Below are 17,856 nucleotides of genomic sequence, written 5' to 3' on the forward strand. Positions count from 1 at the left end.
AGAAACTGACTGCTGATGTACTGAGGCTAATGGAAGCTGTTCCTAGCGAGACACAATTATTTTACTCTCTAGTTTTTTCGAAGATGCAATGAGAAATAAATCTAATAGCAGTGTTTTTGCTTTTCTCCCCGCACCATCATACTGTACCTAGTTCAATTGGTCTGACATGTGAAATAAAAAGTAATGGATCCTCTGGGACATCCTCATCCTCTTCCAGTGCAACTGATATTTCACCTGAAGGGGATAGGGAAAGAATTTTCTTATAAACAGATGTGGAATAAATCTATCTAGACGATATTACAATGTGTAAACTGCAGTCAATGTACAGTGGCAAATTTGCTTGCTTGCAAGCATATAAATGTAGGCTGGAAGTAACTGTAATAATGGGCTGGATGTGTTGGTGAACTTTAATATATACATGTAAAGAACAGAGCTGATTTACCCCTTTTGGCTCATATGTCCCTTTTTGCTTCTGTTTGTGAAGGATAGCCTATTTTTCAGAATATACATACTACTAGCCTGTCATTTTAAAATAAAAAATGGAAGCAAAAATCCCAAATAAACACAATTTCCAGATGGATCCATATTATCCAAAGCAAGTTATGCAATAATTCTAGCCATTTCATTGTTGTAAGAATAGCTTTTAAATGTGATAAGGGAAAAACTGAATTAATAAGATTGAACGCTAACCTTCGGTATGGTGTCCCTCCATGAGTTCTGAGAGTTATTGTAGTAAACACCAGACAGGTGTGTAAGGTAGGCATGCTTAAGTGAAGTTCAGAATCTACTGAATCTGAAGAATAATTTTGATTAGCCAGGGAGAGTAGATGGATTTGTGTGACTTACCTAGTTGGAATGGCCATCGTCCCTTTCAGCATTTCCAAACATCCTATAAACATACCATGTTTAATTTAGTGTTGATTTAAAAAATTTTTTATTGCTACTGAACAATTTGAGCCACGGATATCTGTGGGGCAGCATGACAAAGTTCCTCCTCTACCTTGGTAGGTCTTGCGCTTATTGGCAGATTTGCTCGCCTTGGAGCTTCACAGCAGCCCTCAGTTTGGCTGTTTTCATAAACCCACAGTCCAGGTCAACTCCTGTGTCTGACCAGGAGTTGGGAGGTTTGGGGGGAACCCGGGCCCGCCCTCTATTCCGGGTTCCAGCCCAGGGCCCTGTGGAATGCAGCTGTCTGGAGTGCCTCCTGGAACAGCTGTGCAACAGCAACAACTCCCTGAGCTACTTCCCCATGGCCTCCTCCCAACACCTTCTTTATCCTCACCATAGGACATTCCTCTTGGTGTCTGATAATGCTTGTATTCCTCAGTCCTCCAACAGTATGCATTCTCACTCTCAGCTCCTAGCGCCTTTTGCTCCCAGCTCCTTACACGCGCTCCACAAACTGAAGTGAGCTCCTTTTTAAATCCAGGTGCCCTGATTAGCCTTCCTTAATTGATTCTAGCAGCTTCTTGATTGGCTGCAGGTGTTCTAATCAGCCTGTCTTCTTAATTGTCTCCAGAAAGTTCCTGATTGTTCTGGAACCTTCCCTGTTACCTTACCCAGGGAAAAGGGACCTGCTTAACCTGGGGCTAATATATCTGCCTTCTATTACTCTCCTGTAGCCATCTGGCCTGAACCTGTCACACAGGTAGTATATTGTTGCATTGCATGTCTAGTCTGTATACATATATGTATTACTTACACAGCGCTGTTGGAATATCTGATATTAACCCCATATTAGATAAAATTAAAAAAGGGTTCAGTTTTCAGAGTCTAAATCCCAAAGTCCCATGATTTGCAATGAGATTCAGGCAGCTAGGCGGTGTTCAGACTTTCTGCATGGTCCAAAGGGGTGAAGTCCAGCACAAAATAGGGGCTGGCTGTGGTGGAGAGATACTTTATCCCTCTCTGACCTTGTGGAAGAGGCATCCTGTGGCTATTTTAATTTGAGTATGAACTGTGTTTTGCATTTCTTCCCCTCCCCTTCCCATTCAGATCCGTGGGAGGCACTGGGTGCCAGAACTACTGTGGAAGAACAGGGCTTCCTATGGATGCAGAGTGTGTGTGGTATCTCCTCCCTCTCCCCCCAGCAAGAGTGTTTCTTTCAGGTCTGCCCCAAAGACCCTTCTAAACATAGAATCATAGAAGTGTAGGACTGGAAGGGACCTCAGTAGGTCAGCTAGTCTAGTCCTCTGCACTCATGGCAGGACTAAGTAATAACTAGACCAGGGGTCGGCAACCTTTCAGAAGTGGTGTGCCGAGTCTTCATTTATTCACTCTAATTTAAAGTTTCGCGGGCCAGTAATACATTTTAACATTTTTTAGAAGGTCTCTTTCTATAAGTCTTTAATATATAATTAAACTATTTGTTGTATGTAAAGTAAGTAAGGTTTTTAAAATGTTTAAGAAGCTTTATTTAAAATTTAAATTAAAATGCAGAGCCCCCCCGGACCGGTGGCCAGGACCCAGGCAGTGTGAGTGCCATTGAAAATCAGCTCACGTGCCGCCTTTGGCATGCGTGCCATAGGTTGCCTACCCAGGAACAAGACCATTCCTGACAGGTGTTTGTCTAACCTGTTCTTAAAAACCTCCAGTGACGGAGATTTCACAACCACCCTATTTACTTTACATACAACAAACATGTACCAGTGCCTAACTACACTGACAGGTAGAAGGTTTTTCCTAATGTCCATCCTAAACTTCCCCTGATGCAATTTTAAGCCCATTGCTTCTTGTCCTATCCTCAGAGGTTAAGGAGAAGAAAAATTCCCCTCTCCTCCTTGTAACATCCTGTTAGGTACGGTAGAACCGCAGAGTTATGAACAACTCGGGAGTGGAGGTTGTTTGTACTTCTGAACAAAATGTTATGGTGGTTCTTTCCAAAGTTTACAACTGAACATTGACTTAATACAGCTTTGAAAATTTATATACAGAAGAAAAATGCTGCTTTTAACCATCTTAATTTAAATGAAGCAAGCATAGACAGTTTTCTTACCTTGTCAATTTTTTTTTTAAATTTTCCCTTTATTTTTATTAGTAGTTTACATTTACGTAGGTTACATTACTATATTTGCTTTTTGTGTGCATCTGCTGCTGCCTGATTGGTGTGTGGTTGACTGCTCAGTTTGTAACTCTGGTGTTTGTAACTGTGGCTTAATATACTTGAAAACTGTTATGTCTTCCCTCGGTCATCTTTTTTTCCAGACTAAACAAACACAATTTTTTCAGTCTTTCCTCATAGGTTATGTTTTCTAGACCTTTAATCGCTTTTGTTGCTCTCATCTGGACTTTTTCCAGTTTGTTACCATCTTTTCTGAAAGGTGTTGCACAGAACTGGACATTTTACTTCAGTTGAGGCCTTATTAGCGTGGAGTAGAGTGGAAGAATTCTTCTTGTGTCTTGTTTACAGCACTCCTGCTGATACATCCCAGAATGATATTTGACTTTTTTAAAGCTTGTGATCCACTACAATCCCCAGCTCCCTTTCCGCAGAACTCCTTCCTAGGTGGTCATTTCCCATTTTATATGTGTGCAATTGATTGTTCCTTCTTAAGTGGAGTACTGTGCATTTGTCCTTATTGAACTTCTTATTTACGTCACACCATTTCTCCAATTTGTCCAGATCATTTTGAATTTTAATCTTATCCTCCAAAACACATGAGCAAAGAGCAGAAAATCTCTTATGAAATCTTTTCTTTTATGAGAAGTAATAAAATGTCTAGGACATATATTTTAAAGGATGCTGTGTCAAAAAATAGATTTAAAAATTCAGTTAAAAACATTCTTATTGAGAGTTGTCACTTCTATGGGAATTTCCCCACTGACTTTAATGGAATAGGATTGGGCCCAGAATGCAGTATTGTGTGACTTTCCTGACTTGTGTATTTTAATGGACAATTCTTAGATACTATTCTTATAATCATGGTTTGTCCCTTGTTACCTATGTACTAGTCGTAGGTTACATTTATGTTTTAATATGTGTGTGTTGTGGCTGGGTTATGATTGTGTGAATTTTTGCATTTCCATTCTGAACTATTTCTACTACATTATTGCCATTGACTGTATTTAATTTGTGCTTTTTATAAAGAAGAATTAAAACCAAATGCACAAATGCTTCCCTTATTTCCTTTTCTGTATAGACATTTGAATGTACCACTATTGCATCATACTTTTGAAATCCGATTTTTCACATGCCCCAAAATGCAGTACGTTCCACCAAGGATACAATTTTTTAAATTAATACCCTGGATTAGGGTTCATCAGAAAGGCTGGCTGATTATTGGGTCCTTTCTGAAGTTATCTTAGATATTCAGGGTAAGAGATGTGAAACATTAATTGAAAATGCCCCTTAATGATTTATGGTTCAAAGGAAGCAAAGTTAAAATGAACCATTTGGGCAAATCAGTTTAAAACATGCAGGATAACCTTGAGTTCAGGGGTGGATCCTCAGCTGGTGAAAATGGTCATAGCTCCACTGAAGTCAATAGAGCTATAGCAATTTATACCAGCTTAAGATCTGCCCCCTGAACTTCTTCCATTTTTAGATTTTTGTTTTAAATAATGCACAGATTACAGTAATGTACAATTCACAATGCATGTATTTAATAATTTTATTTTAACTAAATATCTTCAAATGGATGACACGTTATCATAGAACTACATTCATATACATTTTTAAAAACCTTTAAGATTAAAAACTAAAAATGTGAGTCTTTTCTTAAAACATGGGAAAAATCACACTTTCCCAACTGCAAGAGCTGTCCACTTCCTTTTGTCCCTTTGCACATCTCTCTCTACAATGGGAGTTAGGCATCCAGCTCCCCTTTGTGCCTTTAAAAATCTTTGAATAATCTATACTTTAATTGATTTTTGTTTTGTAAAAATGATTCACAATTGTAACTTAATCCAAACCTCTTCACATTGTGGGAGCAAATTGGGTTCTGATTTGAATCTCTCATCTCTCCTCCCCCCCCCCCCCAAGATTCTGGTACTGCTGTAGATAAAAATGAATACCAAGGGGGGGGGGGGGCTTTTTCTTGTTGTCAGTTGGGATGCGACTGAAATCTTGTAACAGCATCACAGGGGCTTTTGGCACTGTGAGATCACCAACTGCAGCTCTGATCTAGCCTCAAACCTGAACCCTCACCTAATTCTAATTGTGATCAAAACATTGTCTCCTCGGCCTATCTCCAATTGTCTTGTCTCTTCCACCTCTCCCTGTGATATGGTAAATCCCAGTGTAATGGTAATGATGCTTATGCACACTGAGGGGGTTTAACAGAACCTGATGTGCAACTGGTTTGGTAAATACCACCATTTCTTCTTGTTTAAAAATGTCTCTTAAATTATTTCCGTCTTGCTTCAGAATGGTCTCTGTTTATATATTTTTAAACATAACACATTTTACATGACTAAATACACTAATAGCTTCTTTCAAAAATGTTTATCAAATACTCAGTGCACAAATGTAATACAATTTTGTAAGCCATGCATTTTCATTTCATTGTATTCACATGCTTCACAATTAATAATATTGCATTTAAGGGGGTAAATCTTCTTAAAATAGTAATAAAAGTATGCTAAAATTAAACATCTCTTTGACTTCAGACCTGACAGTAATTATTTATTTAAAAAAAAAACAAATTTATAATTGAGTTGTGAAATTTGTAATATAGTATATGCTATAATAATTTAGTTTTGTTTTTGAACTGAAGCTCTAAACACCTGTTGCAAAGTATTACAAATATATTCCAAAGAAAAATTTTTAGAAGAATATTAGGACCCAGTTGCACAAGGTACAGAGTCTCTGCAGGACTGGACCTTTCCAGCAGTTAGTGAAATTTGTTAGGGTTATGCTGTATTTACAGACTTCAACACTAGTGGTGCTAACCTTCTTTTTTCCCCATCTGCAAGGGATGTATCAAGTCAGTTGCTGTTCTAACTCTGTTTCTAGGGCTATATAATGTGGCTTTTAATCTTAACAGATTTATTGTTTTTTGTACAAAGACAAGAAATAGAAGAGAAATTAGTTTTTACCTTCAGTGTTCTCTGTGGTAGTGCTTATGTTCAGCTGTCTCTCAGTTGCAGAGCACTTGCCGTTTTCATCCTCTGTTAATTGTGTGACTGGTTCATATTGCAGTATGGCATCCAGATCATGAAAAAACTTCATGGTTTTAGTGGCATCTCCAGAGTTGTGGGCATATTTAACTGTTCTGAATTCATACTTCAGATTTTTATACTTTGCACGGCACTGTTTCCAGTCTCTGCAAACTCCTAACTCCTGTAGTCTTTTAGCAATGTAGATAAATATTCCTTTATTCCTTAGTGTTCCATGAAGTTGCTTTCTTATGTTTTTTTCTGACCAGACGCTTAGCAAGGCTTTAACCTCCTCTTCAGTCCAATGCTTTCCTGCTCCACTCTCCATGTTGAAAGTGACCTGGAAATGATTCACTATTTCTAGCCAAGATTTTGTTTCCTTGGAAACCAGACGGCTGGTTGTCAGTAAGCTCCACAGAGATGAAAGGATCTAGTTTTACTGGCTCAAACTGCCTGAGGGGAGTAACTTGAGAAACTGCCAAATAAGCAGGCTCTATATTAGAAGGCGACAAATAAAACAGCTCCTGCACAAATGAAGTGTAATGTAATACCTAGTATTCCACAAGATAAAGAATAAACTCGGGGTGTCTACTTGCTTTAACCCTTCTTATGAACAATGTTTTAAGTATGATCACTCTGTTTAATGAATGTTTTAAGAAAGAAAGTAAATGCGTTCTTTTTTTAAAGATTATCTCGTGTTGTTGTTTGTTAGGAATTAATTCGACATTGTAGCAGTTTTTGTTTGCAGCCAGTTTTACATTTTGGAACCTAAAAGATGTTGGTAAGAGTTCTCATTAAGTTACAAATTATGATTGCATTTGATATTTTATTAGCATTAAAAATACACATTGGAATCACCCATGTTTTAAACTGTGTGCCTGTATTTTATAAAACTCCTATTTTATTCTAGCATTGCTCATGAGTACAACTGATCTAAACAAAAAAGCTGAAAACTAAGGGCAGGTCTACACTACAGCACTACATCGGCGCAGCTGTATTGCGTCTGGTGAGGATGTGCTATGCTGACAGGAGAGTGCTCTCCTGTCAGCATAATTACTCCACTTTGGCTAGAAGCGGAAGCTATGTTGATGAGAGAGCACACTCTTGTCTGCATAGCACCAGTGTGGACAGCAAAAAACTTGTGGTATTTTGGGAGAGCGGGGTACTTTTTCACACACCTGAATGACGTAAGCTAGGTCGACTTAAGCAGTAGAAAGAAAAGGAGTACTTGTGGCACCTTAGAGACTAACAAATTTATTTGAGCATAAGCTTTTGTGAGCTACAGCTCACTTCATCGGATGCATTAAGCAGTAGAGTAGACCTGCCCTAAGACTAAAGAGGTATGATGATATAGGCTGCATGTTAATGAAACTGACCTTTTTAGTGCCATATGGGTACTGTACTAAGGACCAAATCCTAGTTCCTGCCTGCAGCTAGATATATGGGCTCTATGCTGGAGAACTCTAAGGAAAGCAAAAGGGGAGAACAGAAACTCATAGACTAGAAGCGGATGCCCCTTGCTGCATATTTTCACTTGAGTAAGGAGGTTGCTTGGCTTGGTTAGTTGATCTGCATAGCCATGATTCTACCGGTTCCACTCCTTCCCCAGCCATTACTGACCTCAAAAGTACCTTTAGAGTATAGCTTTGCTGGATGGGGTACACAGCCCTTGCCAAGCTTTGTACAGCCTATCTCAGAGGGTTCACTGTCTATTAAGGGTGGGTGTGTGGGTGTGTTGGGGGAGACAGGGGTTGCCGGGGCGGGGGGAGGTGATGAGGGTTGGATTCAGAGTTTTGAATTGGTGAAAATCAGAGGCATTACTCCGAAGGTTAACTGCAACCATCCTTCTTTGATTTTGCTATGATATTTGGAGGGCCATGATCAACATAGAAATGGCCTAAAATTTAAAAACTCTGTTTAAAGTCGATGAGTGTACTACACCCACTTTTAAGTTTTTCTGTCAATTTTTGTGTCTATAGATGCATTTTTCTGAGCAAAGTAAACTGGCGAGGGCGGGAAAGAATTTTTTCTGTAACTTCTTTGTTATAACAACATTTTGGTATTACAAGAAACAGTAGCAAATAATTTTTTGGACAAAAGTGGTCATCTTAGGGTTGTCAACAATTTTTAAAAAATCACAATTATGAGGTTAAAACAAACAGAATACAAAATATGCTCAATTTATATTTTTTTATTTCAAATATTTGTACTGTAAAAAAAAATTTAAAAGAACTAGTATTTTTCAATTAATCTCATAAAAGTACTGTAATGCAATCTCTTTATCATGAAGTAAAATTTACAGATGTCGATTTGTTTTGTTTTTGAGTACAGCTATGTTAAAAAATCTAAAACTTTAGAGCCTGCAAGTCAAAGCATGAAGGGGCATACAAATGTTTAATGTAACTGGCACATAAATACCTTGCAACGCCGGCTACAACAGTGTCATGCAAATGCCTGTTCTCACTTTCAGGTGATATTATATATAAGAAGAGGGCATCATTATCTCTAATAAATGTAAACAAACTTGTTTTGTTTTACTGATTTGGCTGAACAAGAAGGAGGACTGAGTAGACTTGTATGAGGTGAATTGAAAAATGTTTATTATAGTTCAAATATTTGTAACCAAAAATAATATAAAGTGAGCACTGTACACTTTGTATTCTATGTTGTAATTGAAATCAATATATTTGAAAATGTAGAAAAAAATCCACAAATATTTATAATAAATTTAAATTGGTATTCTATTATTGTTTAACAGTGTGATTAAAACTGTAATTATTCATGACTGTTTGTTTTTAATTAATTTGTTTTGCGTTAATAGCGTGCATTAACTGCAATTAATTGACAGCCCTAGTTTATTTTTATATTTTTAAAAATTGACTTTACACACAGGTGGTGTTAATGACTTAGGCCTGGTCTACACTATGAGTTTCTCGGATTTAGCAGCATTAAATCGAATTAACCCTACACCCATCCACACAACGAAGCCATTTTTTCGACATAAAGGGCTCTTAAAACCGATTTCTGTAATCCTCCCCAACGAGGGGATTAGCTCTGAAATCGACATCGCCGTTTCGAATTAGGGTTAGTGGACGCAATTTGAAGGTATTGGGCTCTGGGAGCTATCGCACAATGCACCACTGTTACCGCTCTGGACAGCACTCTGAACTTGGATGCACTGGCCAGGTGTACAGGAAAAGCCCTGGGAACTTTTGAATCTCATTTCCTGTTTGGCCAGGCGAGCTCATCAGCACAGGTGACCATGCAGTCCCAGAATCGAAAAAGAGCTCCAGCATGACTGCACAGGAGGTACTGGATCTGATCGCTGTATGGGGAGAGGAATCCGTGCTATCAGAACTACGTTCCAAAAGACGAAATGCCAAAACATTTCAAAAAATCTCCGAGGCCATGAGGGACAGAGGCTACAGCAGGGACACAACACAATGCTGTGTGAAACTTAAGGAGCTCAGACAAGTGTACCAGAAAACCAAAGAATCAAACGGATGCTCCGGGACAGAGCCCCAGACATGCCGCTTCTACGCTGAGCTGCATGCAATTCTAGGGGGAGCCGCCACCACTACCCCACCCCTGTCCGTGGACTCCAATGTTGGGGTACTCTCCGCCATGCCTGATGATTTTTGCAGACAGGGAAGATGAGGAGCTTGAGGAGAGCACACGGCACACCGTTTCCCCAACAGCAGGATCTTTTTATCGCCCTGACTGAAATGCCCTCCCAACCCAACGAAGCCAGAGAATGGACCTCTGGTGAGTGTACCTTTTTAAATATAATACATGTTATAAAAGCAAGCGTTTTTTAATGATTAAGTAGCCTTGAGTACTTGGGATGCATTCGTGGCCAGTACAGCTACTGGAAAAGTCTGTTAACGTGTCTGGGGATGGAGCGGAAATCCTGCAGGGACGTCTCCATGAAGCTCTCCTAGAAGGACTCTAAAAGCCTTTGCAGAAGGTTTCTGGGGAGAGCAGCCTTATTCCGTACTCTATGGTAGGACACTTTACCATGCTATGCTAGTAGCAAGTAATCTGGTATCATTGCATGACAAAGCCTGGCAGCATATGGTCCCAGTGTTCGCTGGCATTCAAGCAATATCCGTTCTTTATCTCTCTGTGTTATCCTCAAGAGAGTGATATTGTTCATGGTAACCTGGTTGAAATTGGAGAATTTAATTAAGGGGACATTCAGAGGTTGCCGTTCCAACTGGGCTGTTTGCCTGTGGCTGAAAAGAAATCCTCCCCGCAGTTAGCCACGTAGTGTGTGTGTGTGTGTGGGGGGGGGGGGCATTGGCGCTGAGCTGTTCGCGTTTGGCTAGCAGGGATCTTCCCTTATATCAGCCCCGCGGTGGGGTGAGGGGTAAAGCAATCATCCCAGAGAATTGGATCGGGGGGTGTGGGGGTTTAGTTTGGTTTCTGCTGCTGCACGTTAACAGGAAAACCTCAGCACTAAATGGCCAACTCAACGTGCTTTGCTTGGTATGGGAGAGGAGGGCAATGCTGTTATGAAGGTTGCAGAAGCTGTAAGACTACGGCTTACCATGGCCGCATGCAAGCTGAATTCTGTTGCCTGGCACTGCATGTGTGATCTCTAACACCAAAGCCGCAGGCACTCTATATAAGATGCAAAATGCGACCTTGTACCAAAATCACATGTGCTATGTAATGTGTATAGTGTTGCTCACTGTGAAAGAGTATAGTCATTGTTCTGTAAAACGTATCGTCACTCCCTTTTTTTTCCTCCAGCAGCTGCAAATGTTTCAAACCTCCCTCCTCTGTCCCAAAGGCTATCTCAGATAAGGGGGCGAAAAAAACACACGCGCGATGAAATGTTCCGAGTTCATGCAATCGTTCGGCACTGACAGAGCTCAGCAGAATGTGTGGAGGGACACAAGAGCAGAGTACAGGAAAGGGGCCGATGAACGTGAGGAGAGGTGGCGGCAGGAAGATCAGAGGAGGCATGAGGCAACGCTGGGGCTACTGCTGGATCAAACGGACATGCTCCGGCATTTGGTGGAGGTTTAATGAACGGCAGCAGGATCACAGACTGCCTCTGCAGCCCCTGTTTAAACACCCACCCTCCTCCCCAAGTTCCATAGCCTCCTCACCCAGATGCCCAAAAATGTCGGGGGGGAGGCTCTGGGCACCCAACCACTCCACCCCAGTGGACAGCCCAAACAACAGAAGGCTGGCATTCAACAAGTTTTAAAGTGGCCTTTTCCTTCCCTCCTACCCTCCTCCCAAACTGCACCCGGGCTACCTTGTGAGTTATCTCCCTATTTTTATAATGAATTAAAAAAGAATACGTGTTTTTTAAACGGTAGTGACTTTGTCCTTTGCAAGCAAGTTGTGATTGAAGGGGGGAGGGCGGGTGGCTTACAGGGAATTTAGAGGCAACCAAGAGGGCGGGTTTTCATCAAGGAAGAACAAACAGAAGTGTCACATAGTACCCTGGCCGGTCATGAAACTGGTTTTCAAAGTTTCTCTGATGCGCAGCGCTTCCTGCTGCTCTTCTAACCGCCCTGGTGACTGGCTGCGTGTACTCAGCGGCCAGGTGATTTGCCTCAACCCCCACCCGGCCATGAAGTCTTACCCTTACTCTCTCAGAGATTGTGGAGCACACAGCAAGCAGCAATAACAATGGGAATATTGGTTTCGCTGAGGTCTGAGCGAGTCAGTAAACTTCACCAGTGACCCTTTAAATGTCCAAATGCACATTCTACCACCATTCTGCACTTGCTTACCCTATAGTTGAAAAGCTCCTTACTACTGTCCAGGCTGCCTGTATATGGCTTCATGAGCCATGGCATTAAGGGGTAGGCTGGGTCCCCAAGGATAACTATAGGCATTTCAACATCCCCAACAGTTATTTTCTGGTCTGGGAAGTAAATCCCTTCCTGCAGCTGTTTAAACAGACCAGAGTTCCTGAAGACGCGAGCATCATGAACCTTTCCCGGCCATCCCACGCTGATGTTGGTGAAACTCCCTTGTGATCCACCAGTGCTTGCAGCACCATTGAAAAGTACCCCTTGCAGTATATGTACTGGCTGCCCTGGTGGTCCGGTCCCAAGATAGGGATATGAGTTCCGTCTAAAGCCCCATCAGAGTTAGGGAATCCCATTGCAGCAAAGCCATCTACTATGACCTGCACATTTCCAGAGTCACTTCCTTTGATAGCAGCAGCTTAATGATTGTGTTGGCTACTTGCATCACAGCAGCCCCCACAGGTTTCAGAGTAGCAGCCGTGTTAGTCTGTATTCGCAAAAAGAAAAGGAGTGCTTGTGGTACCTTAGAGACTAACAAATTTATTAGAGCATAAGCTTTCGTGAGCTACAGCTCACTTCATCGGATGCATTTGGTGGAAAAAACAGAGGGGAGATTGATATATATATATATATATATATATATATATATATATATATATATATATATACACACACACACAGAGAACATGAAACAATGGGTTTATCATACACATTGCAAGGAGAGTGATCACTTAAGATAAGCCATCACCAGCAGCAGGAAGAGGAAAGGAGGAAAACCTTTCATGGTGACAAGCAAGGTAGGCTAATTCCAGCAGTTAACAAGAATATCTGAGGAACAGTGGGGGATGGGGTGGGGTGGGGGGGAGAAATAACATGGGGAAATAGTTTTACTTTGTGTAATGACTCATCCATTCCCAGTCTCTATTCAAGCCTAAGTTAATTGTATCCAGTTTGCAAATTAATTCCAATTCAGCAGTCTCTCGTTGGAGTCTGTTTTTGAAGCTTTTTTGTTGAAGGATAGCCACTCTTAGGTCTGTGATCGAGTGACCAGAGAGATTGAAGTGTTCTCCAACTGGTTTTTGAATGTTATAATTCTTGACGTCTGATTTGTGTCCATTCATTCTTTTACGTAGAGACTGTCCAGTTTGGCCAATGTACATGGCAGAGGGGCATTGCTGGCACATGATGGCATATATCACATTGGTAGATGCGCAGGTGAAGGAGCCTCTGATAGTGTGGCTGATGTGATTAGGCCCTATGATGATGTCCCCTGAATAGATATGTGGACAGAGTTGGCAACGGGCTTTGTTGCAAGGATAGGTTCCTGGGTTAGTGGTTCTGTTGTGTAGTGTGTGGTTGCTGGTGAGTATTTGCTTCAGGTTGGGTGGCTGTCTGTAAGCAAGGACTGGCTTGTCTCCCAAGATCTGTGAGAGTAATGGGTCGTCCTTCAGGATAGGTTGTAGATCCTTGATGATGTCCATCTGTTTGCATTTGGAGAGGAAGATGTCTGTCTGTATCTGTACGAGTTTTTTCATGAAGTTGACAGATTTCCACTCTATAAGGCTAAATTCAGTGCCTTGCATAACGACAGTCATTACACTAGTCATTAGTCATTACACAAAGTAAAACTATTTCCCCATGTTATTTCTCCCTCCCCCACCCAACCCCACCCCCCACTGTTCCTCAGATATTCTTTCAGGTTTCAGAGTAGCAGCCGTGTTAGTCTGTATTTGCAAAAAGAAAAGGAGTACTTGTGGCACCTTAGAGACTAACAAATTTATTAGAGCATAAGCTTTCGAACTGAGCTGTAGCTCACGAAAGCTTATGCTCAAATAAATTTGTTAGTCTCTAAGGTGCCACAAGTACTCTTTTTCAGATGTTCTTGTTAACTGCTGGAAATAGCCTACCTTGCTTGTCACCATGAAAGGTTTTCCTCGTCCCCCCCCACCCCCCCCACTGCTGGTGATGGCTTATCTTAAGTGATCACTCTCCTTACAGTGTGTATGATAAACCCATTGTTTCATGTTCTCTGTGTGTGTATCAATCTCCCCTCTGTTGTTTTCCACCAAATGCATCTGATGAAGTGAGCTGTAGCTCACAAAAGCTTATGCTCTAATAAATTTGTTAGTCTCTAAGGTGCCACAAGTACTCCTTTTCTTTTAGCAGCCCCCAGAGTAGATTTGCCCACTCCAAATTGATTCCCGACTGACTGGTAGCGGTCTAGCTTTGCAAGCTTCCAGAGGACTATTGCCACTCGCTTTTGAACTATGAGAGCTGCTCTCATCTTGGTACTCTTGCGCTTCAGGGTAGGGGAAAGCAAGTCACAAAGTTCCATGGAAGTGCCCTTATGCATGCAAAAGTTTCGCAGCCACTGGGAATCATCCCAAACCAGCAAAACTATGCAGTCCCACCACTCTGTACTTGTTTCTGGGCCCAGAATTGACGTTCCACGGCTTGAGCCTGCCCTGGTAACTCTATGATCTCCAAATTGCCAGGGACCGTGGTTTTAGAGAAATCTGTGTTCATGTCTTCATCACCGCGCTTCTGTCGCCTCCTCGCCAGGTTTTTCAGGTGCTGGTTCTGCATAAACTACACGATAATGCGCGAGGTGCTTACAATGTTCATAACTGCTGCAGTGAGCTGAACAGGCTCCATGCTCGCCATGCTATGGTGTTTGCTCGGCCAATCCAGGGAAAAGGGCGCGAAATGATTGTCTGCCTTTACTTTCAGGGAGGGAGGGAGGGTTGACTGATGACATTTACCCATAACCACCCGCAACAAATTTTTGGCCCCATCAGGCATTGGGAGCTTAGCCCAGAATTCTAATGGGCAGCGGGAACTGTGGGATAGCTACCCACAGTGCACCGCTTGGAATGTCAACACTTGCCACCGCCGAATTAATGTGCTTAGTGTGGACGCATGCACTCGACTTTATACAATATGTTCCCAAAAATCGACTTCTGTAAAATCGGAGTACTTTCATAGTGTAAACATGGCCGTATAAAATAACTTTGAGACTTGGACATAATCAGTGGTGGAAAATATTTAAGTTATTGTTGGGATCAAGCATATTGAACATTTGCACCTTATTCTCCTGTTTTTTATAAGGTCTTTTCAATACATAAAATTATTCTGGAATAGTTACTGCACTTTAAATGCATGCCCTGCCTTAATCTGAATTAACTTTTCAAGTAGACAAGCTGTTACAGTAGTATAACTCGAGAATGACTCCAATGATGCCAATTGAGTTATACTAGTTTAATGTGAGAGCAGAATCACATTCTATTATACAAGACCTTTAGCTGTTTTATATTTAAGTAATCTAATAGATACATTTTCTTTCCCTTTCGTTTTCATTAAACTACTTCATTTAGCATATATGTGTTACATTTTGTTTGGTTTTTTTTCTTGGCTACAGCTTGTAGGCGCATTCTACAGACATTTTTATTTTAGGGTATTCAATTTTTGAGCAATTAAAGGTTGCATTGGGAATTTACCAGTAACCCAAAGACCACATCTGAATCGATTTATTGTTAAGGCTACAATTTAGTAATAGGTATTTTTAATAAAAGTCATGGACAGGTCACAGGCAATAAACAAAAATTCATGGCCTGTGACCTGTCCATGACTTGTACTATGAATACCCCTGACTAAATCTTAGCTGGGGGGCTTCTGCTCTAGGAGGCCCCCTCCAGGGCCAGCTGCCTTCCCTGGCCACCTTAGCAGCAGCCAGTGCAGCTGGCCCTGGGGCAGCTCCAGCAGTGGCCAGTGCTGCTGGCTGCAGGGCCACACGAGTGGCTGGTGTGACTGGCAATTGGGCTGCCTGGCATTTCAATTTAAGGAGCTGGTAGTATTTTATGTTCACCTTGAAATTAGACTATAGAAAGTCAGCAGTAAGGACCAGATCCAGCACCCATTGAAATTAATGGAAAGACTTTAATTGATTTCAGTGTGTTTTGGATTGAGCCTTAAATATTTTATAATAAAGTGCAATATGAACATACAAAAAGCATAGTTTTGATAAGTCTATGAAAATGGAGCACTTAAGACATTTTTAACACGAACGGTTATGTTCTTTTACGCTTTACAAGTTAATATTTTGTTTGGATGTTGTGTTCAGTTAGCCATTCAGTATTTATGCTAATTTTGTCCACAGGGGCCAAGAAAGTGGTGGAATTGTGACAAGTGATGGAGACTCAGCCCAAACATTCAAAGTGCACAAGGTAAAATTTGAAGGACCTTTTACTATTTTGTTGCCATTTTTAAGAAGTAAAAATCTAGTCTTTACATTAAAATCCAGTCTTTAAAATAGAGCAAAATAAGGAGTACTCAAAAGAAAAATCGGGAAAAAATAACACATTTCCACCTGAGGTGCACGAGGAGAGTCTCTGCTTGTTCCAGGAAATAGGAATAATAAGCAAGAGACATGAAATAACAAGAATTTGTCATAATAAGAGTACCGAGTTCAGTTCCTTAACTTATTGTTGTATAGACTAAGCTTAAACTATTCTAAAAAAATCAACAACAAAACTCAGACTAGGTTATCCTTCAAGTCCACTTCAAGCTTTTGAAGAAACGAGGTGGGTAAGGCAATGTCTTGTCTCTCTCACCAACAGAAGTTGGTCCAATAAAAGATATTACCTCTCCCACCTTGTTCTCTAATATCCTGGGACCAATACAGCTCCAACAACACTGAAATTAATCTTTTGCTCCAGTAAAAAGCAATCTGTTCTGGAGCTGTCAATACCAGAGCCCCTTTCTTCTAATGTTAGCTCTGGTGAGTTGAAAGGGTTTGGTGCTGGCAGTTCTAAATACTAATGTGTGAAACTAGCAGAGTTCTGGTGGAATGGAGGGAAAAGAGTGAAACAAAAACCCACAATTTTGAAACTAGATTAATGCCTGGAAGCAGATGCACCTATGACTGACTTTGGCTTTAGTAAATATCATGGCAGATACTTTGAAGAGTTAAATGCTGCACACAAATTAATAAATCCAGAGACTGGGAGGATTTTTCAGATTTCCCCTCGTCTATTTCCAACCTGATAGAAATCCAGAGGGTGCCAACAGGCCTAAAATGGTCAAGCCCAAAAAAGGTCTTAGGCCAAAGCACTTAACATGCTCTAGAGAATTTTACTTCCTATATTTACACTGAGCTGATGTCAGGAAGTGAAATACAAGATAACCAACTACCCTCCTGGAAGGAACATAGGGATTGGAGCTGTGTCAGTTAAAACTGCATCTTCTGCCCAGATCTCATTCACTGACTTCAGTGCCAGAAGGTTCTGAGTCCCAGGAAGTGGGAGCGTGCCCAGCAGGACAGAGCTCTCACACTAACAGGTCCCTCAAGTAGCGCATGAGAGTGTCTTACTTAGCTCACAGTGGAGAAACAAAATCCAGAAATGAGAATCCTGCCTTGATGCAGACTCTCTCTGCCGATAAACTGGCTCAGTCTTTGCTTACCTCCCCCTCTCATCTGTTGTTGGAGTATCTCATAGCCTTTTGTCTTTTAATTCATCGTCCAACTGACAGGTCACTGGGGCGAGGTGGGTTGCTGGAGAACGGTGTGGCAGGACGATAAAGTGTCTGGAGTGTTCCTTGGTGTGTAGTTGAGGCCTTGGGCTGTCCCCGGTAGTAGGGTGAGATCAGAAGTTGTCTCTTCTGGTCTCCGCTCCAGCTGCGACCAGGATTGTTCCTCTCTCCTCCCTCCACCCATTTTGTTCCAGTTTGCCCCTTCTGATATTCGCCCCAACTGCTACTAGTTTTTTTTTCTTTTCTGCCATCTCCACCCATTTGGCTCCAATTTTCCCTGCCTCGATTATAATTGTGGGCTTCCCATCTAGGATGTATCTTTCTGTTTCCTCAGGAACACCCTCTAAGAACTGCTCCATTTGCATTAGGAAGGGCAACTCTGTTGGAGATTTAACACTTGCTCCTGATATCCAGGCATCCCAATGTTTCACAATGTGATAGGCATGTCAGGTAAATG

General features: G+C 41.3%; 2 protein-coding genes across 4 annotated transcripts in view; one reads left to right on the forward strand and one right to left on the reverse strand.

Annotated features, from left to right (window-relative positions):
• The window catches only part of PAICS (phosphoribosylaminoimidazole carboxylase and phosphoribosylaminoimidazolesuccinocarboxamide synthase), a 62,928-nt gene extending 56,485 nt beyond the window's left edge, over nucleotides 1–6,443 (reverse strand). For both annotated transcript variants that reach the window (XM_038399141.2, XM_038399139.2), the window contains exons 1-2: nucleotides 6,037–6,443; nucleotides 148–234 (exon numbers count right to left, since the gene is read on the reverse strand). In XM_038399141.2, coding sequence (XP_038255069.2) covers nucleotides 148–234; nucleotides 6,037–6,424 — 475 coding nt within the window. In that variant the 5' untranslated portion in view covers nucleotides 6,425–6,443. The remainder of the gene's footprint in view (nucleotides 1–147; nucleotides 235–6,036) is intronic.
• The window catches only part of PPAT (phosphoribosyl pyrophosphate amidotransferase), a 76,780-nt gene that overhangs the window by 38,908 nt on the left and 20,016 nt on the right, over nucleotides 1–17,856 (forward strand). For both annotated transcript variants that reach the window (XM_038399145.2, XM_043513776.1), the window contains exon 2: nucleotides 16,027–16,093. In XM_038399145.2, the coding sequence (XP_038255073.1) occupies nucleotides 16,027–16,093 (67 nt within the window). The remainder of the gene's footprint in view (nucleotides 1–16,026; nucleotides 16,094–17,856) is intronic.

This window comes from Dermochelys coriacea, chromosome 4 (genome assembly GCF_009764565.3).
Source record: "Dermochelys coriacea isolate rDerCor1 chromosome 4, rDerCor1.pri.v4, whole genome shotgun sequence".
Taxonomy (NCBI): Eukaryota; Metazoa; Chordata; order Testudines; family Dermochelyidae; genus Dermochelys; species Dermochelys coriacea.